The sequence below is a fragment of the Dama dama genome, chromosome 13 (genome assembly GCF_033118175.1).
Source record: "Dama dama isolate Ldn47 chromosome 13, ASM3311817v1, whole genome shotgun sequence".
Classification (NCBI taxonomy): Eukaryota; Metazoa; Chordata; class Mammalia; order Artiodactyla; family Cervidae; genus Dama; species Dama dama.
In genome coordinates, this window is record NC_083693.1 from 73,490,770 (window position 1) to 73,514,022 (window position 23,253).

At 52.0% G+C, this 23,253-nt stretch overlaps 1 protein-coding gene across 12 annotated transcripts in view; it reads left to right on the plus strand.

Annotated features, from left to right (window-relative positions):
- Positions 1-23,253, plus strand: part of PPP2R5C (protein phosphatase 2 regulatory subunit B'gamma) — a 131,647-nt gene that overhangs the window by 102,044 nt on the left and 6,350 nt on the right. For 8 of the 12 annotated variants that reach the window (XM_061159435.1, XM_061159431.1, XM_061159427.1 and 5 more), the window contains 8 exons: positions 479-538; positions 2,560-2,668; positions 3,918-3,971; positions 9,972-10,142; positions 11,510-11,637; positions 14,400-14,501; positions 16,026-16,098; positions 21,189-21,305. In XM_061159435.1, the coding sequence (XP_061015418.1) occupies positions 479-538; positions 2,560-2,668; positions 3,918-3,971; positions 9,972-10,142; positions 11,510-11,637; positions 14,400-14,501; positions 16,026-16,098; positions 21,189-21,305 (814 nt within the window). Of the gene's footprint in view, positions 1-478; positions 539-2,559; positions 2,669-3,917; positions 3,972-9,971; positions 10,143-11,509; positions 11,638-14,399; positions 14,502-16,025; positions 16,099-21,188; positions 21,306-22,240; positions 22,487-23,253 lie in introns of those variants that run through there. The other 4 variants (XM_061159436.1, XM_061159439.1, XM_061159428.1 and 1 more) reach the window with 3 other exon arrangements.

Consider the following 23,253-nt stretch of genomic DNA (forward strand, 5'->3'; position numbering starts at 1 on the left):
GGGAGGAAGTAGGGGAGATAGCCCCAGTGATAAGGAAGTAACTTGTACCCTTTGCAGAGACCATGCTAAATATCGGAGGCTTTACAATTGAGTCAGGTGTCAACTTAGCTTGAGATGTGGCAAAAAAATAAAAGCAAACAACAAGCTATTTGTTGTCAAATCTGGGTGGTTGAGATGCAGCACTCACTGTAAACATCCTTCCCGATGTAGGTTTGAAACTTTCAAAATAAAACATTCGGGAGAAACGGGAGCGAGCCCCCGCTCCCTGCCCTCTTAAGTATTGCACATCCAGGCCTTGAGGAGTCTCTGGTAACAATTAGCGCTGCCCCCAGAGCGGTTTTCACAAATAGCGGTGCTTCTTGTTGCCTGGCTACGTGGTTTTCTTCCTAAAAGCGTTGTTTTCTTCTTCAGAGCATTTTTGTCTTTTCCAGCCGTGATTTCAGGGTTCTAATTCTAAATGACATCTTGCTCTTTCCAGATTTATTTATGAAACAGAGCATCACAATGGCATAGCAGAATTACTGGAAATATTGGGAAGGTGAGTTGTCTCTGTTATTGGCAGTGAACAGCCTTAGGTGGGATTCACACCAGAACGATCCGGTCACTGCGTTCACCGGCCCCCCCAGGGCAGGGCTGGCCGGCCCCTGCTGCTGCTGCTGCCGCCGCTGAGGCACTACAGGCGTGTCCGACTCTGCGCGACCCCACAGACGGCAGCCCACCAGGCTCCCCCGTCCCTGGGACTCTCCAGGCAGGAACACTGGAGTGGGTTGCCATTTCCTTCTCCAACGCGTGAAAGTGAAAAGTGAAAGTGAAGTCGCTCAGTCGTGTCCGACTCTTAGCGACCCCACGGACTGCAGCCCACCAGGCTCCTCCGTCCCTGGGATTTCGAGGCAAGAGTACTGGCATGGGTCACCACTGCCTTCTCCAAGGCCGTCCTCTAGAGGAACTTAAATCAGCCTTACTTAATGGCAAGGGCCCGTGAGCCCCTAGATCAGGACTGGATGACAGGCCTCTCCCATTCGTATGGTTCCATATGTAGACTGTTCCATGTCTGTACCTCGGTAGCATTACTATGGGAACCCAGTCTCAATTGTTTCCTCAAGAGCAGTGCTAAAAATAGCCACATTAAGAAGGTTTACATCTGACACTTAAAAGAATAGGTCGTTTATTATATATTTGGAGTATTGACTAAATGCAAGTATTTCAAATTGCTTTGATTTTATAAATTTTTCATGTGTATTCTTTTTTTTTTTTTTTTCATGTGTATTCTTATAAACTAACATTTCCAAAATGTCATCGTCTTAATCCAACTAGAGTTCTTGCTTCCTATCATTTTTTTTTAACCGATGACCAATAGGTTTTCTCTCAGGCCTCCTAACTCACTGATTCTCAAACAGCGTTCCTCAGGGTTCCACGGCTGAATAAGCCCAAAAGTGCTTTTTCCCCAATACCTCACTTGGGGATTCAGTCCACGTTAGAAGCTAAAGGTTCTGAGGAGTCCTGCAGGGAGGAAACCGTCCTCCTGTTCAATCTAGTAACTCCCAAGGCTGTTGGAACACCGCAACAGTGTTATCTGGCGAACTGAGGTCCAGTCATTCTGAAAACAACTTTCCTCGAGCTTCAGATAAAATGTAAAACAAACAGCAGCCCTCGTGGCGAACTCCTCTCTGACACACTCCCGGGTTCTCTCTCGCAGCGGAGTGTAGCGAGCGTGGGGGTGGGCACCCTTGTTGTCTGGCCTTACTTAACGCTCGCGGCCCCTGCTTCCTTCCCTGTAAAGTGGGAAGGTAATCGTATTCACGTCTGAGGCTGTTGCGAGGCTGAGGGGAGTCGAGTGACGCGTCCAGACAGCCCCCACACCACACACGAGATCCTCTCCTGTCCCCTCATTTCAGTGAGCAAATCATCCCCAGTGGTCGCTTCATACTCACCCGCCTGAGTGCCCCAGTGCACCAGGCTCATGAACACAGCGCCAGTTGAGAAACTGCTGTAACCGCTTCTGCAGCTCTCAGCAACTTACGTAAGTCCTCGACGTTGCAGATGAAAGCTTCAGCTTGTAGGTTAAGAGCAGGGGACCCCCTTCCCTGCAGAAGGGAACAACTTTCTTGTTGCTTTCTAAATGGCACCCACTTTGCACACGCAGACTCTGTTCTGCCAGCACTAGAGTAAAGAGGCAGGATTTCTCTGGGGAAGTGAGTGAGAATTCCAAAAGATGGTGGAGGCTGAGGGAAGGTGCTGGTGCCCACCCGAGCTGCCCGTCTCAGAGCACCGCCTGGCAGAGGAGCTTTTGCCCCCAGAGGCTCCCGCTGCTCCGGGTAGCTACCTGTGAGCTCAGAATTCTTAAATTCTGAGTTCCAAAGATAGAAATGGCTGTGCTTCCTGAAAGGGACCTAATGGTTTTTTAATTTCTGCTACTAGCCACCCTTCTTTTCTCTGACACTCATAATTTGCTTGCTGGTTTTCATGCTGAACACAAAAACTAAAAGAAAAACAGTGAGATATGTTTTTTAATCTGGAATTTGTAAATATTCAAACTTTGAATAAATTCTGTTTTCGCAGTATAATTAATGGATTTGCCTTACCACTAAAAGAAGAGCACAAGATTTTCTTATTGAAGGTGTTATTACCTTTGCACAAAGTGAAGTCTCTGAGCGTCTACCATCCTCAGGTGAGGGCTCCTCCCTCCACGGTCACTGGGGCCTCGGGAGGGAGCGTGGCCGTCTCTGCTTGGACCTCAGTGAACTTGGGATGTTGAACCACAGCCTCCAGCAGGGAGTGTTTTCTCTGTTACATCACATATGGACTTGGGTATCAGCGTTCTGATGATGAGTGAAAAGATAAGGGAGTAAAAGGAGACTGCTTTTTAAGAATATCGGAAAATTCTCAAGAATGGAGAATTTCAAAATTGGTTGTCAGCATCAAAAAGGGAGCATTTCACAGGATGAAGGGGTCAAGGAAGACCTCTTGGAGGAAGACAACTTTGTAAAACTCTGTTTACGATGACACTGAAAAACTAATCCATAAATGGTTTCTAACGGGTTGTCTGGCTGCGTTTCCCCCAGGAAATTTGGATTTTCCTTCACCCTATTTCCTTCACTTATTCTAAGTACCATGTAGACAGAAATAAGCCACACTGACTGCAGCTCGGGAAGTCTTGGGTAGGTCCAAGAACCAGGAAACACCCCTCCGCATTCTGTGGGGCCTCCCTGGAGGAGTGTGCCTCACGGCGTCACAAAGTGTATTCTTTGGTGGCAGTTGGTTAGTTTAGTTTCCAACTCTTTGTGACCCCACGGACGGTAGCCCGCCAGGCTCCTCTGTCCATGGGATTCTCCAGGTAAGAATACTGGAGTGGGTTGCCATTTCCTTCCCCAGAAGATCTTCCCGACCCAGGGATCGAACCCTGGTCTCCTGCATCACAGGTGGATTTTTTACCAACTGAGCCACCAGGGAAACCAGCTGTTCTAGGAACACTGGCTTCATGGGAAATCTTTAATTAGAGTTTTTTCTCTGCTTCCTATTAACTGGCAACATCTTTACAGCCAACCAGTTTGTTATCACATTAGTTGTTCTGTATTAGAAATTAATAGTTTAGTGATTTAAGATGGAAACAGACTTTATTTTATTTTTTTCTCCCAGCAGTTAGATTACTTGTCCATTACAGTCTCTGAAAGGCCACAAGGAAAGTCCTCACCAGTGCTGGGCTGACTTGGTGGTATTGGTCTAAAAGACCATCTCCTGGGTTTTTTTTTTTTTTTTTTTCAGCTTCCTGATGTTCCTTCTACAGTTGACCTGTGTTGCACATCAGTCCTGGGGTCCCTCCCAGGGTGGGGGGCATGGGTCACGTCCAGGCCTGTCTCCCCAGGGGCAGCGTTTCCATGGTAACGTGCCGTGTTAACCCTCTGTCTCTCTCACCGTAGCTGGCCTACTGTGTGGTGCAGTTTTTAGAGAAGGACAGCACGCTCACGGAGCCGGTAAGTACAGCCGCTCTGCTCGGGGCCCCGCGATGTGCACGCGTCTCAGTTGTCAGCACTGAGTCTGGCTCCTTCCCCGAGACAGCCTCTCGCTCCTAAGTTACAGCACTGACAAACGCAAACTGGTCCCATTCGTGTGCTGTGAGTTTTCAAACTGTAGCAATTTTAATTGCAAGTCCGCTTGTCAGAGTGATTCTTTTATGTGATAAGGTGGCCACCTTATCCAGAGTTGCCTTTTACTCTGAATGAACAGCATGGCTGCTGAATCGCATGCGGTTTAATTCTTCCACGTCGCTTGGTTTAACAGCACAGTCTACTGACTTCAGTCAGAGGAAGTGTAGTAAGGATTCAGAATGCCTGTACTAAAGACGTTTTACTGTTTTGAAAATTCTCCGCAAGTTAGAGTGTAACTATTTTATGATCATTATGTCATAAATGAAGGTTAGATTGCCACCGTCGGTGTTTAGATTTCCAAGTTTCCTGGCATTTTACCTTTATTAAAAATACAAAGGCCGCTGTAACCTAGCTTTCACAAAGTCGGGTGTGTCAGGCGGCCGTTGAAGCGTTTGCATACGCTTTTTTAACCAGCTTTATTGAGATGTAATTCTATGCCATACAGCTCACCCACTTCACGTGTGTGATTCAGTGTTTTTTTTATACACTAGATTATTAGTTTCAATTGTGGTAAAATACACTATATAACAAAACATGTTATTTAAAGTTTACAGTTTTGTTGTTGTCCAGTTGCAATAGTCGTGTCTGACTGTGATCCCATGGACTGCGGCACACCAGGCTTCCCTGTCCACTGTCTCCTGGAGTTTGCTCAGATTCGTGTCCTTTGAGCCGATAACGGCGCTGATTGCATTCACGATGTTGCACACCTGTCATCACTGTTTCTAAAACGTTGTCATCGCCCCAGACAGAAACTCTGTCTTTGTTAAACACCGTTGCCCCAGTTAGCCTCCATTCCCCCCGTGATGACCTCAGATCTGCTTTCTGTCTGCACTTGACTGCTCTAGGTTCCCTGTGTTAGTGGACTCATCCAGGATCTGTCCTTTGGCTTATTTCTCCCAGTGTCCTGTGCCCAGGGGTCATCTGTGCGGTCACGTGTGCCAGGAACTCATTCCTTCTTGGGATTGAATCGTGTCCCATTGTGTGGCTAGACCGCATTTGGTTAGCGTGTTCACCTGTCCGTGGAAACCTGAGCTGTTTCCACATTTCAGCTTTTGTGAACAACACAGCTGAGAACATCTGTGTGCGAACATTTCTTCGTGTCCTGTTTTCCGTTCTCTTGTGTGTAAACCTGGAGGTGGACGTGCTGAATCACATGGTAATTCTCTGGAAATGCCATTCCGCTCTCCACAGCAGCTGCACCCTTCTGCATTCCCATCAACAGCCACAAGGATTCCAACTGACCCACACCCTCGCCGACACTTGCTGTTTTTCCATTCTTTTTACTGTAACCATTCTAGTGAGTGTGAAGGAGTATCTCGTGGTTTTTGATTTGCATTTCCCCAATGACTAACGATGTTGAGCATCTTTACACATGTGTATTAGCCATTTGTGTTTCTTTGGAGAAATACCTTTAAATTCATTGCCCATTTTTAATTGGGTTGTTTTACTGTTGAGTAACAAAGCAAGTGTCAGCTGCCAGTTTAAATGTTTGAACACTTTTAAAAATCACTACTGGACTGAAAAAGGTGACTCTTGTAATTCCTGAATCTTTCTTGTCCCTTTAGTGGTCTTCCACAGTTTCCTCGTTGAAATTGTAATTTTTATAGTGGAAAAAAAATAGAAAATTCTTAGTACTGTATCCTGAGTTAAACTCTTTCTGATCTCTCCTTTCTTTTTAAGCTTTTAAATTTAACATGTGCCCACCCCCCTTCACCCTAAAATTCAGGGAAAGCCCCTGGTCATACTGCTCAGCTGCTGCCTGCGGGGGGAGTGGGAGCCCCCCTGCTCTGCAGCCCCTCCCTGGGGTTCCTTGCATCTCTGCCTCAGCTCTGTCCAGCATTCTGGACGCCCCCCCAACCCAGGAGATGTCCCAAATCTTACCAGACTTCTGAACCAAACGCAAAAAGTATTTACTGCAATTTAGGTCGAGGATGTGTTATTTTATCCTTCTTCTAAAGTGATGACATGTTTAGATAGGGAAAGAAAAATGAGATGGCACTAATAATAAAAAAAAAAAAGCAGTTTTTAACGTCTTTCTAGTGACACATCCTAATTCCTGTCTGTATGTGAAGTTCTTCTCCAAACTGTTACATGAAGAAATCTTAACACGAACCCTGTTCTTTTCCTACTATTCCTACTTCAAAAATAAGAAACAAAGTGTGCAGTTTTCTTCTATGATACTTCTTTGTGCATATTTCTCATACTGTCTAATGGCTGAAGAATTCACTGGATCTTATTGCCCTCCATTTATCACGGAACAAGGTTTTCTCACCAAGCCGCCCCCTGCAGGTTCCGTCCACCTGCACACCCCCCGCCCTGCCCGCCCCCCACCATCTGTCAGAACCTGGTGCTAATCTTGCTCCAGCAAGACGCAGTGAGTGCCCCCACCCCCGCCTCTGTCTCTGCCTCTGTCTCTGTCTCTGTCTCTGTCTCACCTGGAAGTCACACGGACGCTGATAAAGCTTATGCGTCTGTGCCTAGTCGCCCAGTCGTGTCCAGCTCTTTGCAACCCCAGGGACTGCAGCCCGCCAGGCTCCTCTGTCCATGGGGATTCTCCAGGCAAGAATACTGGAGTGGGTTGCCATGCCCTCCTTTGACACAGGGATCGAACCCAGGTCTCATCTCCTGCATTGAGGGCAGATTCTTTACCGTCTAAGCCACCAGGGAAGCCCAAGAATACTGGAGTGGGTAGCCTGTCCCTTTTCCAGAGGATCTTCTCGACTCAGGAAGTCAAACCAGGGTTTCCTGCATTGCAGGAGGATTCTTTAACAGCTGAACTGCCATATAAATTCCCACTAACAAAGCTAGTACAGCTTTGCAGCAGTGAGAGCTTTTAATTGTAGTTGTGTGAGAAAAGGCAGGAGACAGACAGTGTCCTGGCTTCAGTGGGGTCCTTCTGTCTTGGATAGTAGATAGAAAACTCTGACTCAGCACACACCCAAAGCTACTTCAGGTCCCCCACACCCAGTCCCCAATATTTCCACCCAGAACCACTTCATTTCTTGATTTCCTATAGCACAGGTAATGTAACAGCACCCTTGATTACAGAGTGCTATTAAAGATGTTAATGTAAAAAAAGAAAATGTTTACAAATGTTCAGACCCTTGCCTCAGTAATTTCCTTCCTTTAGAATTCACATGTTACAAAAATCGAAAGCCCATTTTGTCTGACTTCAGCATCAAAAGCATGTAGACAACTTGATGAAGGTGTAACCCTTGTGAAGGTGTTGGGATGGGCACTCAGCCTGCGTCTCACAGTCCTGCACCCGTGATGCACCCCTTTGTGATCTGTAACTATTTTGTTGTTGTTGTTGTTTGTAAATTGTGTAGAGTACCCAAAAGCTTTCTGGGCATGTTGAACACGTGCACTGTTGTTATTAGAGTTAGAGGCTCATTCGCTAGTGGGTGGAAGTAGAATCACGCTCCTCTTCCACCCGCCTGTCCCTTGAGGCTGATCGAGTTCTGCCCCGTGGCCGTTCCCCCTGGTGTTCCAGGACAGGAGAGGGGCTCCCAGGGTGCCAGGCTCGCCAGCCACCGCCACCCCCAGCCTTCTCCCGGGAGCGGGCCGCCTGTTGGCTTCCCCAGGAGAGCTCAGTCTTGAAGTGCGCCTGACAGCGAGAGCCATTGTTGGCTCAGATTAGCATTCCCTGAGCAGACTCCCGCTCCTACAGAACGCCCTCACCCTTGGAAGGAGCTGAATCTGCTGGGTAGTGGTCAGAAGTCGTTCCAAACAGTGTGGAAAGTAAGCCCAGTGTACAATGCTGACTCCAGAAATAAGACCTTTCCCAGAGACATCGGGCAGATAAATCAGTTGTGTTCTGTAATTCACAGATCAGCATATTTCTCCTAGTAAAATTCTATTTTGTCAAATGACAAGGAGTGATGGGTTTGTGAAGTGATTGGTACCTGTTGAATTTAAAAAATGATTCCAATACACAGAGTAGAGTGGGGGTCAAATGTCTCCTATAACATGATTTTGAGCAAAAAAGTGGGAAAATCATCAAATGATGCATTTTTTAAAATGATCCCTCTTAAAGACAGTTGTGTCATAAATTTTTATACCAGACTTCAAAACTGGGGGCACCTTTTGAGTAAATTTGGAGTTTTGTAAAGTGTAAGAACAAAGAAGATTATCCAGGGGCCTGAAGGTCAGAACCATCAAGGCAGAGTTGCCCTCAGCGGATGTTGTTCCGAAGCCCCTTGTTCTACCTGCGGTGATGGCACCCAGGCCGGGAGCAGAGCTGGCGTGATGTGCGGAGCCAAGGATGAGCAGTGAACGGAAGCCAGGCCGCGAGCGGTGATTGTCACCGCAGTCCTGGCGCTGGCAGCCAGAAACGGCCGTGACGAGGGTAGATGGCTGCATTAGGTGACAGGTCGCAGTCGTTCAGTTACACGTGCAAGTAGGTATCTGCGCGTTACAGACACGTGCATAACGTTTTGGATCATCAAGGTAGCTCAACTCTTAGGCATACTACTAGTCTGCATCACAAATCAGATATTTTGGGTGAACGGCCTCTATTGGTAGGAAGTTTGGAAAATGCAGGAACACGATAAAGATAGGCTGCCGGCAGGAACTTTGCCTGTGTCATGGGCAAGGAACCTAGCGGCCAACACTCCCCAGCCAGGCCGCTGCCACCCCACTGGGCGTGCCTCCCAGGGAACGGCCGCACAGACCTGCACTGGGGTCCTGGCCCGGGCCAGGCTCAGCCCCTCGCTGCGGCCAGTGCACCACCGGCGCCTGTGTGGGCTTAGTAACAAAGTCCTCTCAGCGGCCCCAAGGCGAGGATTGTTGTTCCCCCTGGTGTTTAAGGAGGGCTCCGGGGCACCGAGGGGCTGGCACCAGCCCGTGGCCACACAGAGAGCTTGCCAGCAGCATCAGTACCTCACAGTACTTCACGTCTCTCTTTTGGATGTGTTTTAACACCATTGAAAACAGTGTGTACACAGCTATGTATGTGTATGTGTGTGCGGTCGCTAAGTTGTGTCTGACTCTCTGCGTCCCCATGGACTGTAGCCCGCCAGGCTCCTCTGTCCATGGGATTTTTCAGGCAAGAATACTGGAGTGGGTTGCCATTTCCTCCGTCAACAGATATTCTCGACCCAGGGATCAGATCCACATCTCCTGCATTGCAGGTGGATTATTTACCACTTAAGCCACCTGGGAAGCCCCATGTATGTATATCTGTAAATATATATGAACAGTCAATTTGAGAGAGAAATGGATTGTGCCTATGTACGTGTGTCTCTACCTGAAGACACTTACACGAATTCACACACTCTGCGTTTCTCCACTGGTCTCATTTTCTCTAAACTCACCTGCCTGCCTGTCTTTTTGTCTTTTTTTTTTTTTTTAAAGATCTGACTCTTACTAAGATGGTGATTAAACAGAGTGGGTCATGTAAATTAAAACTGTGGTTCTAAAGTGTGTAAGATTAGATCTAGCTCATGGCTCAGATTGTAAAGAATCTACCTGCCATGCAGGAGACCCGGGTTCAATCCCTGGGTCAGGAAGACCCCTGGAGAAGGGCACGGCAACCACCCACTCCAGTGTTCTTGCCTGGAGAATCCCAAGGACAGAGGAGCCCGGCGGGCACCAGTCCACGGGGTTGCAAAGAGTCAGATACAGCTGAGCCACTAACACTTTGAACCCTAACTATAAAAGCCCACGTTCTCAACCGCTGAATCACTGTTCCTTCTTATAGGGAAGAAAGCACCACCTCATCTGTGGCTGCTCAGAGGGGCCTCCTGAACAGGGGAGCAGGCCGTGACCCCTGAACAGGAGAGCAGGCCGTGACCCCATGACCCCTGTATGTTGTCTCTTCTGCAGGTGGTAATGGCACTTCTCAAGTACTGGCCAAAGACCCACAGTCCAAAAGAAGTCATGTTCCTGAACGAATTGGAAGAGATTCTGGACGTCATAGAGCCGTCAGAGTTCGTGAAGATCATGGAGCCTCTTTTCCGGCAGCTGGCCAAGTGCGTCTCCAGCCCCCACTTCCAGGTAGGGCGCCTCAGAGAGCGGCCTCGAGTCCGTCCCCTCAGGAGCCAGTGGGTCGCAGGGCGTCACTGGTCATGTTTTTGACCTTCAGGTAATCTGAAGGTGACAATCAGGCTTTCGCTTCCGCTGAAACACGTTGAGGCTTCAGCTCTATAAAATAAGCCTCCAGTGCCTCATCCCCGCCCTGCCACTAAAGACACGCTTCTCAGTAAGAGTGATTAAGGGTAGCTTCTCTATAAGCCGCCTCCGTCTCTGTGTTCCCCAGGCGCCCAGACACACACAAGCTTACTGTCCACAGCTAAGTGCTCAGTATTTACAGAGGACGTGCAACTGTTGGGCTTCCACTCCCTCCCTTCATAAGCGCTCCATTTCTGACACTTGAGTTTTAGAAAACAGTCGTGGTTCTGATTTCCATCCCTTCCACGTCCCTGCATGGGGGCCACAGCCACACCATGCCTTTCCCAATTCGCCCTCACACCCTCCCAGCCCCTGTCAGAGGTCATCCCGGTGGCTCTTCCAGCCTGTCTGCCTCCTTTTAACACACTGGCCACCTCATCGTTTTGTATCGAGACAGTATTTACGGTGAAGTCTTTGTTAACAAGGTAGAAATGTAGGCACCAAAGGAGCAGAACCTCACGGTCTCCAGGGAATCGCGATCCGGCCAGAGAGGGTGAGGTGGCGGCTCAGTCCTGCCGGCGGGTTCAGAGCTGGCCCCACGGTGGCCTCTGCTCCGCCCGCGTCCCCCGCCCTGCTGTCCTCAGCCGGCCACCCCGCGGCCGTCTTACCCCCTCCCGCTGGCCCTCGGCAGGGACGGGCCCGCCACCACCGGCTTTGAGCGGAAGCCACATTTCTACACACACACCGGCTCTCCCTGCCTCCCCTGCTGCCGTTCACCACGTGATGTAGCACTAACATGTCAGACCACTCGCCGTCATGCGTTCACCCCACAGAGCGCAAGCTCCCTGCTGGCAAGGGCTTCTGCCTGCAGGCCTCCCCGTGGGATCCTCAGGGCCAGACGGTGCCTCCCCGAGTGGAGACGCCCTCCCCAGGTGGAGACGCCCTCCCCGGGTGGGGACGCCCGTAGAGGGTGCTGAGCAGCTGATGGTTAAGGAGGGCGAGCTCATGTGACTTATGGCCTCAGCATCTGGCCTGTGTCTAGCAGAAGTGTTGGTCGAACTCATGGAAAAATAAGTAACGGCGATCTTGAGGGACGTGGAATCATCCGCCTCTTTGTTGAAGGCGCCTCAGGGTTCCAGTCTAGAGCACTCTGGTTTGCAGAAGCAATCCCGCCCTGCCCTTCCCGTCCAGTAGAGTTCGTTCTGCCACCTGCGTGCTGACCGCGATGAGCGCCGCGCCCTTCTGCCTTGCAGGTGGCGGAGCGGGCGCTGTACTACTGGAACAACGAGTACATCATGAGCCTGATCAGCGACAACGCGGCCAAGATCCTACCCATCATGTTCCCATCCTTATACCGCAACTCCAAGACCCACTGGAACAAGTGAGCGCCCGCCGCCCGCCTTTCTTTTACCCCTTTCTAATTAACCTGTCTGTTTGTTTGTTTGTATGTTTAATTCAAGTAGCTTTTTTTTTTGACCGCACTGGGTCTTTGTTGCTACGTGCAGGTTCTTCTCTAGTTGGGGCGAGCAGGGGCTCCTCTCCAGGTGCGGTGCGCCGGCTCCTCCCTGCAGTGGCTTCCCCTGTTGTGGAGCAGGGGCTCTAGGCGCGCGGGCTCAGGAGTCGTGACGCACAGGCGTGGTTGCTCCAGCGCGTGTCGGGTCTTCCCAGACCAGGGATCGCACGTGCCCCGCCTGCCTACATCGGCCGGCGGATTCTTAACCACAGGACCACCAAGGAAGTCCTACGCTGGCCATTTTTAAATTTTGCATACAGTATTTTCCTGATACTTGAAGCCAATTACTATTGAATCCAAGTCTCAGTATCAGTTAAAAAAATCAGATGCCGATTTCTCCGTGGGCTGTGACCCAGCAGAAGTGTGGGCTGTATCTCGCCCTTCCGTTGGCCTCCTGTGCCCCAGTCGGGCCCACGCCAGAGGGCGCAGTGCCTCTCCCCACCCGTATCTTGTCCCCGGGCAGGGCCAGGAGGTGCATCTTCCAGGCCTCCTCTTAGGTTCCCTCCAGAGGAGTTAAAGGTTGTCACAGCCTCGGGGCTCAGTCCCCGTTGGAGCACAGAGGCCACCCCTCCCGTGGGGGCCCCCGGAGCCCTGCTGACACTCACCCTAGTGAGCCCCCCTGTGCCCACTGCCCAAGCAGCCAGAGAGAAGGGGGCGCGTAGCCCACACGCCACCTCGGAGTCTCCGGCACCTGGCTGCCCCTGCCCTGCTCCACCCTCCCACTTCACACGGGTGAGCAGACAGACCCGCTCAGCGGTCGTCTGCTGAGACCTCAAGCCCCGCTGTCCTCTGAGCTGCCCTGGCACCCTCGTTGTTCTTGTAAACAAGGAGTCAGGGTTCCGCTTTCTCCATCTTCTGCCCTTTCTCTGTTACAATCAGTGAACCAAAGTTTAAAGCAGGAGGGACAGAGCTCTGATACCCAGTCCTGCCCTCTTGTTTGTGGGGGGACAGCGGGGTGGGACGCAGCCCAGCCTGCAGCTGGGAGCTGGTGGGCCGCTCTGTCTGCGGGCTCTGCCCTCACCCCTCCTGCTGTCCGGGCTCACAGACTTGCTCTGCTGCCCACCGGGTCTCTCTCAGCCACACCGTCCTCACCTGAAAAGTAGAGAAGATGTTGGCACTGGGACTTCCCTGGCATCCAGCGATTAGGACGCCTCACTTTCACTGCCAAGGGCCCGGGTTTGATCCCGAGTCCAGGAATTATAAGTCCCACAAGCCACTTGGCTCAACCAAAAAGAGAGAGAGAGAAAATGTTGGCACCCACTGTTTTGTGGTGACCGATCGATCAGGATAATGTCAGTCCACGTGAAGCGCGTCGCCGTGCTGCGGGGGTTGGTCAGGGTGGAGAGCGTGTGCGTCAGTGTAAGGCTCCGGGCGCCTCTCTGCACGCAGTACACTTTTGCAGCAGCCCCTCAGCTGCAGGTCTGGCAGTGGTACCGATGGCCAGGGTAGGACAGACAGCAGCCGTGACGGTGGAAATAGCAGCCTAGCGGTCAGTGTTCACATGTCGCTTTCAACAATCTCTCCTGCGTGACGTTCATCTTCTGTTGAGCTCAGCGGGTGCTAACCAAGCCCTCGAGCTGAGCCCCAGCTCCTGGGTGTGGTTCAGAGCGCTGTGAAGGCCGGCAGTGGTGGCTTAGGTCCCTGCCCCCTGCAAAGAATGACACATCCTGTTAGATGTTTTCTAAACAGGATCTAGGGCTTCCCTAGAAGCTCAGACGGTAAAGCATCTGCCTACAGTGCGGGAGACCTGGGTTCGCTCCCTGGGTTGGGAAGATCCCCTGGAGAAGGACATAGCACCCCACTCCAGTATTCTTGCCAGGAAAGTCCCATGGACAGAGGAGTCTGGCGGGCTACAGTCTATGGGGTCGCAAAGAGTCAGACACGACTGAGTGACTTCACTTTCATTTAAACAGGATCTGGTTTTATTATAGTGAATTAAATACTAGTTAAGATTTGAGAGTCGAGTTTTTGGTTGTTGCTCCCAATTCTGTGGGTTGACCAGGCTCCAAGGGGCAGTCCTCTGCCCGAATCACTGGGGGGGTCCCTCACGCGGCTGCAGCTGATGACAGGTGAGACCAGAGTCCTCCCGAGGCCCTGCCGGGAGGGGGACAGCAGGGCCCTCCCTCTCGTGGGTGTCAGCGTCTGAGAGCTGAGCGAGATTAAGCTGACCGGTCGTAGTTTCATTTAACACTCTCCTAAGCTGTGCTTTGGCAGTGTCAGCATTAGTTTTTTGTCCTCAGTAAGAATGAAAGGAAGCCGACATCTACAGGAAGTAAAACGTTTCCATTATTCTCTGTATGATTAAGCTTGCCTTAACTGCACCTGTTCAAGGTTCAGCATTTTTTTATTCGGCTTCCCAGTAAGGCGGCTTTGGGCTGCCGTTAGCCAGGGCGGTGAGCCGAAAGGCCCAGGTGCTGCAATGAGAGGCGTGTGGAGCAGGGCTGCCTCTGAGAAAACCAGCAAGGAGTCAAAACGTCACAGGCTTTTAACTCTAGAGCTTAGGAGACTTGTGGGACAGTTGAAATACGCTGACAGGCTAGGAGAGGAAGCAGTCTGTGGTGGGGGAGGGCAGGGAGAGGGATCTAAAAAGATGAAGCATCCTGAGTTTCACCACGAAGCTTTCGTTACAGGACAATACACGGCTTGATATACAACGCGCTGAAACTCTTCATGGAGATGAACCAAAAGCTGTTTGATGACTGCACCCAGCAGTTTAAGGCAGAGAAACTGAAGTGAGTCGCTCTTTTCAAAAGTTGTTCTTTCAAGGATTTTTTTTCCCCTTAATCCTGAATAAACCTCTCCCGTTAGTTTGTCCTAAAAAGTTATTCTTCACTTCAAAGCAAAATCTGCGCTTTTGTATTGGAAAGCAAATTAAATCTTTGTGATAAAAACGTATTTTCTAAGCTAGCTGTCCTCTGGCACCTTCCTGGTGGTTAGGACTCAACGCTTTCATTCCCGAGAGCCCAGGTTCAGTCCCTGGTTGGGAAAGTAAGATCCCAAAAGCCTCACAGCCCACCCCCACCCCCAAAAAAGAGACCTTAGCTATTCTCTCCCTTATTCTACCAGTTCAGTCAACTTTGTATTTCTCAGGGGACACTTAAAGACAGGAATGTGTAGTATTTTTTCATGGTCATCAGGCGGGAATTTAGACTCTGTCCTGTAAGTTTTGTGTAAGAGAGCCAGACCTTCACCCAGCGTAACTTCATTGTTCTGATTGTTGATCTCCGTAAGTTCGAGCATTCTCTCTAGAGTCTGGTGCCTGAGTCCCTCACAAGACCAGGGCCCTGGTCCCGTGCCGTGAGGATGTCAGCCCACACCTGTCCAGGGACACACTCAGTGACTCCCTCCCTGGGCTGTGCTGGCGACAGCGTGCTCCCTCCGGTATCAGAATCACAAGTGCCGTGTGCATCCCTCAGCATGTGTTTACCTGTGTGCCAGGCCCTGCTGTAAATAAACAAAACCCCTTGCCCTTACGGAGTTTCTGCTCTGGGCCGTGAGGACAGAGAAAGACAGCAGAACATAAATGAGTCTGAGACGGTGACTCTGAGACGGGAACAGCAGGAGGAGGGTGCAGGGAGCCGGCCTCACATCTGCAGGCTGCCTGGCCCCCCTCCTGCCTCAGGTGGACGTAGTGTCCAGGGCTGAAGTGCATGACCTCCGGGGCTTGTCTGATGGCACATCCTCGTTCATGGGACATCGCATCCCTGAAAGGGACCTGACCCATCAGGCTACACGTTTTCTAGATTTTTAAGAAAAAAAGAGTCGGTCCTGTGATGAGCAATTTCCTGAAGGTCCTGCGCCTCGTGGGTGCGGACCTGCGTGCTGTGTCCCTGTAAGGACGTCCTCACCTGGCTCCTCCATGCTGGGGTGCGGTCTCACTCTTCACAGGCGTGTAAGCCTCTCATCGAAGCCGTGAGCATCCTGTGACAATGCACCAAAGCCAGGGAAGGAAGGAGGCGTGGAGGTGCTGGTGCAGACCTTCCTAAGAGCCGAGATCCTTAGACGTGTTACATTTTGGTGTGTTTGTAATTTTAGCTCTTTTTCCTCTAAGCCCAGGTTTTGTTTTGGTTTTTGTTTTTCCCCATTGCGTACCTCATGGTCACCGCTGTGACCTACGTGAAATAAGACCAGACAGGGACAAAGGGGAAATGAGGTGTCGTGTTCCAGCCGTGCCCCGCCCCGCGCCCCCCCCAACTTAATGCTTTCTTGAATTTGATTCGTTTCTCTAACGCCAACAACATTTTACTATTTTTCAGAGAGAAGCTAAAAATGAAAGAACGAGAAGAAGCGTGGGTTAAAATAGAAAACCTAGCCAAAGCAAACCCCCAGGTACTAAAAAAGAGAGTGACATGAAAACGTCTAGGGTGTGACTTGAATGTTTTTGTGAGACAGGAGTGTGGCTTCACCGTGGGAGGGGAGACAGACCCACTTCACTAACATTGTGTATGAAACTGTCCGCAATAAAAATACTTTCCAAGTTTCGTATAAGTACTTATTTTGTCCCGGAAAGTTTTTACCACAGGATTGGCATTTTTATTATTATTATTACTATTACTATTATTATTATTATGTTTTTTAAATAAGATACAAACCTTTCGAATATACTGTGGTAAAAAGAAAGCCAGGATACAACCTCTGTTCTGGGCCCAGATTACAGTATGCTTTTCTGTCTCAAATATCATAGATGCTGTAGTTGAAACAGTTTCTTTTTAACATCAAATTAATTCTACAGGGAAAAAAAAATAAAAACAGGATTTGAAATAGGTGAAGTATGAAGTCGGTGACCTGTTTCTGAAAATGAGGTTTCTACAGGCTTGAGCCTTTCTCGTTAACAGTTGACTGACTTCTGTCATCTTAGCAACTAATCCTTTTCTCCCGTCCCGGCGCACCCTGGCCGGCGGGCCTGGCGGGCGTGTCTTCTGGGGCCGCCGGCTCTGAAGTAGTGTCGCCATGGAGGTGAGCCAGCTGACACCACCCCGCAGACGGCCAGGGTTGGGGGCCGGAGCTGGGGTCATGTCCTCTGGTCAGGGGACTGGAGCACGGTCCCGGCAGGCGTTCTTCCTGGTGCTGAGTGTCCATCTGACCATCCCTGAAGAGCCTTTCTGTTGAGTCTCTGCCGCCATGAGAATTCTCAGGGCTGTGCCCAGCTCCCCAGAAAAGAAAAGATGTTTGTTTTCTGAGGATAACTGCTCCAGCTACCCCGTAAAGTCCTGAAAGGTTCTATAAGGTGAAGCAGATGACACGCAGCCTGTTCATTGCCTTTGGTGAGAAGCGTGCACAAGTCATCGTGACCTCAGGTGTTCTGTGAGTTCTCGATCTCCGTGGCGTTTTAATAAAAAGTGACACATCAATCGAAGTTGAAAGTATGTCCTTCACCTTCGTATCAACATGCTGATTTGTATTCCCTAGCTGTCTGTATTCCACGCGCTTATGCAGAAGTGCTGTTTTAAGATTGCTGTGAAACTGTGCAGTAGTTGGTTGAGGCAGATGGCTATGGGTGTATACTTTTAAGAACAGAATCTATGCTGAACATCAGGTTAAAATACTGGCTGACGTTTGTTGTAAAGCCATGCGTCTGGGGTGTGTGGGTGGACGGGCCAGGCCTGACGGGGCACCCAGCTGCCTTGCTCTGTTCTGACGGACCCGTGCCGAGGTCAGATGGGGCCTTGGGACCAGTCAAGGTCGTCAGGGCCCCCGTCACACACACCCTTGAAAAACACGTGAAATGTGTACAGATTAGAGGGTCTGATTTTATTTGTTTTACCTGGAAAATAGGAATAAACCCCATGGGAGATCCTGCTAACATATATATATATCGTCCTCATTCTCCTGTCTCTGAACCTTTCCTGAATGATCATCCATCGCATTTTCCCTCCTCTGGCCGCTCTGTGTCACGGCGTCTCTGTTAGCAGCGTCCGTGGGGTGGGCTCTGCCCGGGTGCGCCTCGTTTGTGCTGCGGAGCCTGGGGCCAAGCACCACCCCGTTCCTCATCTGTGCATGAGACCCTCCACCCCGGCCCGGCCCATCCGCACACTGCAGTCCACCACTCACTGTCTGAAACGGAAAATACTTCATGGGCTAGGATCTCAGGGCTGGAAATCAGGGCCTTGGTGCTCACTATTCATTCTCAAGAGAGAGAAAATGTTTTCTAAATTCTAAGCAGATGCTGGGAAAGATTGAGGGCAGGAGGAGAAGGGGACGAAAGAGGATGAGATGGTTGGATGGCATCACCGACTCCATGGACATGAGTTTGGGTAAACTCTGGGAGTTGGTGACGGACAGGGAGGCCTGGCGTGCTGCGGTTCATGGGGTCACAAAGAGTCGGACACGACTGAGCGACTGAACTGAACTGAATCACTGCTTGCCATTTATAACAACCAAAAACAGTAAATAATTTTGTGGATAATACAGTTTGCTTTCTATTTCTGTAACGAAAGTAGGTAGTTGGGTGGTTGCAGGCTCACGCTCCAGCTGGAACCTGCCGTCTGAGAAGTGGTTCAGCAACTTCCTCATTTAAGGTGGTCCCCAGCCCGCCCCCTGTTTGCGGGGGGGACTCTAGCAGTCTGCCTGGTGCTGAGCCTGGGGTTTGCCGGAGCCAGGCCCCATCCGCCCTGAGATGTGACAGCAGGTCCCCGTGTAGGCCGCTGGATTCGGAAAGCTGTGGTCCTTCGGGATTCGGGTTGTTTGTCTTAGCAGTTGTGGCAGCTTGCATTAGGGTGTTTTTAACATCAGACATAATTCAGTTTTGTAAAGTTGTGAAATATGGAAGGTTTCTAACGTGACGGTGTTTTTCCTAATCCACCAAAAGAAGCCATACATCGGTTTAACGCTCGCCTCCCTTCTGCGGGTAGCACGTGACATGCAGACCAGGCGCACCTCTGTGATTTTCAGACGCGGCCGTGGCTCCGTGTTCTGTCCGTCAGCAGCGAGAGGACGATGCGTGGCAGGCCCGGGGCACAGAACCTGGCTGCCTGCCTCTCCTGTGGGAGACGAGCCTCTCTGGGGATGTGCGTTCCCTCTCCCACCTGTTGAGAGCGTCAGCCTCGGCGGGCAGGGAAAGGTTTTTATTCCTGGTGAGACCCCTGTGCCCACCCCCCTCGCCACCCCGAGCCTGCTAGTGACCCCGACTTCCTGCAGACATTGCCTAGCATCCTTGTGCGAACTTCTCTTTGCCCTGAGCCCTGCACTGCCTTCACACAGCTGCTCGTCGGTGGGTTCTGCATGGAGCACTGATTTTCTCCTGGCGTGGCCGAAAGCTGAAATACTGCTTTGAACCCCACGCACCACCTCCCTATCTGCCCCGCCCAGCCTGAGTCCTGCAGGACAAGTCGCATGAGGCCCCCTCCTCGCTCAGCCGATGGTGCCAACTGCGTGTCCCAGGATACACAGATGGGCCTGAGACGGGGCCCGGTGTCAAGGAGGGGAGCCAGGTGGGAGCAGAGAGGACCCAGACAGTCAGGTGACACACACACGGGGTGATGCTGGGGAGGGTCTGGTCGCGCCTTTAGAGGGACACGTAGAGGAAGGCTGGGGATAGGGTGGCCACAGCCGGGTGTCCCCACACCACCAGGACTTCAGCCCCCCAGGAGCGCTGGGCCGCCTGCAGGTGGGGCCAACGCTTCTCAGCTAAGCCGGGGGTGCTTCGGCAGCCGGGGGTCAGGACAGGATGGGACCGCTTGGGAGGCCGAGCTGCTCGTGGATGGGTGTCGTCGTCAGGGAGGGGCTGGGCATGGTCTGAGTCAGGGCCGAAGCTGGAGAGGCAGCAGGGTCCGTGGGTTTGATCCCCTCCGGTGTTCAGAAAGCTCGTTGGGGTGCTCCGGGGCGCCTGTGGACACATGTGGAGGTGTCGCTGCTGGCCAGGGCAGGTGGGGGCGCTGAGGGGCCTGGGCGCCTGTCACAGTGGGAGAATCGGACCCGAGGAGGTGGCTTCCTCGAGGGGGCAGCCTGTTTTCCCAGGACAGCAAGGAGGCTGAGGGCGGGAGTCTGTGAGACCCTCGGGGGGCATGAGGAGGGACAGTTCTGTCATCCAAGCCACGGCGGAGGAGAGAGGAGCCGGGCTGGCCGGCGCCCCAGGCCCGGGAGGGGGTGGGCGGCTTCCGGGCCGATGGTGGTCAGCACATGAGCACAAGGTCACCCACAGCCTGGTGCCCACTGTCCTGTCAGAGAGGCAAGGTCCAGGCCTGAGGGGTCCGGAGGAGAAGGGCCCCCCGAGAGCTAAGCAGTTCTCTTGGGTGCTTGCCCGGTGGGAGGGAGGCAGGTGGGCCAGGGGTCCAGGCCCCCAGCCCAGGTGGAGGGGCTTGTTGTGGGCTGGAGAGCCTTCCACCCAGATAGGAGGGCACGATGCGGGGCGGGGAGTGTGAATCAACCACCCCCCCCACCGGCCCGGAGCCTCGGTGGGTTAGCCTAAGGACCTCGGCAATCCTTCAGTCGAGAGGCTTCTAGCACTCACATTATAGCTTGTACTCGGAGTAGCACCCAGCTTGCAGCAGACACACGAGTGGACGCTGAATGCTAAGGACAGTCAGGCCTTTCCGCCACCTCTGAAGCACGCTCACCACCACCACCCCACCAGTCACACTCTCAGAAGCAAAGTCAGAAACCATCCTGCTCACACCAGAGCTTCCCTGGTGGCTCAGAGGTTAAAGCGTCTGCCCGCAGTGTGGGAGATCCGGGTTCGATCCCTGGTTCAGGAAGATCCTCTGGAGAAGGAAATGGCAACCCACTCTAGTACTCTTGCCTGGAGAATCTCATGGACGGAGGAGCCTAGCAGGCTGCAGTCCACGGGGTCGCAAAGAGTCGGACACGACTGAGCGGACTTCACTTCACACCAGAGCCTGACTTGGCCTGGAGCCCGGGGAGAGCAGCATCCCCGGGTGCCCCGACGGGACCCCACTGGCTTGTGGGTGCACTGGGACCCCCGCAGGGCCGCCCAGGCCGGCAGGGTGAGGTGTGAGCTGCGGAACCGCTTGAGACTGCGTCCTCCAGGAGGAGAACAGAGAGTGTGTGTCAAAGGGCAGGTGTGATCTGTGCTGGGGTTGGGGCGAGTCTGGAGAATGTGGAGCAAACGGGGACCTGAGTGAGGGTGACGTGGACGTGGGGAAGGCATGATGAGGCCCGCAGGCCGGGTGCAGAGGTGGGGGGCTGGAGGTGCAGGTTTCCATGGGAAGCGGTCCCCGTGAGCAGGCCCAGGGCATCAAGGCCAAGGCTTCAGGGCGGGTGTCCTGTGGCCCAGGGCTGGGAGAGTCTGGAACCAAGGCGGCTGCGCTGCTGTCCCCGCCCGCAGGCGGGCAGGTGTAGGCCAGGCTCAGGCTCATCCCGCACAGAGGCTTCCTTCAGGAGGGGCCCCGGGGAGGGCGGCGGAGCCCTGGAGCCGCCCCCCTGAGCGCTGGCCGAGAGTGACTCCGCGCTTTGCATTGCAGTATGCAGTGTATAGTCAAGCGAGCACCATCAGCGTCCCGGTGGCAATGGAGACAGATGGGCCTTTATTTGAAGATGTGCAGATGCTGAGAAAGACAGTGAACGAAGAGGCTCGCCAGGTAAAAGCGCGCAGAGCTCAGCTGGCCGCGCCCCTTAGAGACTTGCTCATAAGACGTGTGTGCGATTTTAGCCACGTGGCGGACCACAGCGCCTCCCGTGTAAGATAGCGTGGAAACTCACACGGTGGTCATCTTACGGGAAACGTCCCATCCGTCCATCTTAGGTCAAGTTAGTAGAAACAGTTTTTAAGGGTTAATACGTGCCTGAAATGTATTTTCTACGTTTACTCTTAAGAGTAATGATCCCAGCTCTTAACTGCAAGTCAGCTCATAGCTAGAGCAAGAGCTCAAAAAGTGTGCAGTCATGTCTGCCCCGTGTGCGCCCTCTGCCCACCTCTGGCTCCTGCTCTGGCCCAGGGCCGGCCCCTTTAACTTCTCCGCAGAGTTCCTGCCAGCCCCCCGGGGCCCCAGGACGCCGGGCAGAGCTCTCATCCTGTCAACAGCAGGGTCCTGCTCACGCCGAGCTCTCTTGGGTCCCTCAGGCAGTACTCACACTCAGGTGGTCTTCTTTCCACTTCACAGAGATGCGTATTCAGATCACCTCTGGTCCATAGAAAGGCTCCTGTCGCTGAATCGGGAGCAGACACGATTTAGGCTTTGCAGAGGGTAGCAGGTGGAGCCCCTGCCTGCGAGGAGCACCGTCTCTGACGGTGCCTCCTGTTCTCAGCCCAGGCAGCTGCTAAGTGCTCCCCAAATCTGGGGACATGGCCCTTTCTGACTCTGAAACTGGAATCCCCTTTGAGCTGCGTAAGAATTCCTAAAGAATCCCAGCGCTACAATCCTGAAATGTAAAAACAAGTTAGGCTAAAATTAAGCCGTACTCTGAATGCAAATGGTTTTGAGATGAGATGGTCAGCCTGAGCTCAGGGTTCTTTTTTTTTTTCTTTTAAACTCTTGTTTTTCATTCAAGTAAATTGTGTCCCCCTCCTGACTAGACAGGATCGGACGTCACTACGGGCACACACTCAGGGCCATCCAGACCGCACGGCCCCACACAGCAACCAAGAGGCCCGCGTGACCCGTGGCCGTCTGTGGCCAACAACACACCCAGGGGACTCCCAGGCATAGTACACAGAAGAGAACCTAGGAAGCCCTCATACATAGCTCTCTGTTACTGACAAGGTGTTGAAATGCTACTGTTTTGGACATACTGGCTTAAATAATAAATGTGATGCAAATAATTTTCATTTGTTGCATTTCACCTTTTCAGCGTGGCTGCTAGACAGTCTGCAATTACCTGTGTGGCCGGCACTGTCTTCCAACCGGGCAGCAGGGGCCCAGACCCCCTTTTCACGGGGCTGCCGGACCCACCCATGCCCCCTCCTGCCCGGCTAGCTCTTGACCTCAGGTTAAGATAAAGGCAGGTGGATGCAAACACTGAAACTACAGTGGAAAAACATCAGTGATGCATTTTTTACTTAATCCAGTTTGGATTCCATCATTTCCTCACAATATTCTTAGCAATGAATAGCCTGAATGAAAAAAAACGAAAACCTTTATCTTTTTTCTCAGTCTTATGGGGGTGTTAATTTTCCTACTAAGTTTTGATTTTTCTTTTTAACTTGGAATTTGAAGTCATTTCTTTGATCGCCGTTTGGATTTTACAGCCTCGGGTGGGCTAGAAATATGAGCTGTGGCATCATTACTGCAGGCAGCCAGAGGACGTGAATGTCAGCGTCCCTCCTGCCGCCAAGCCTGCCCGCGGGTGGTCTTCAGTCTGACCGCACGGTGGTCTTTAGGTCACCCAGGCCCGACAACACAGGAAGGGAAACCGGCAGCTTACAAGCCAGTCCTGATACGCTAAGTATTTTAGGGCTGGAGGGGTTTTCTTTGGGGGATGTCATTTGACTTGATAATTAAACCCAGGAGAGGATAGACTACTCCCAAAGTGTAATGAACATATTACATAACCGTGCAACCTTTGGGTATATTTCTGACTCAGGGCCCA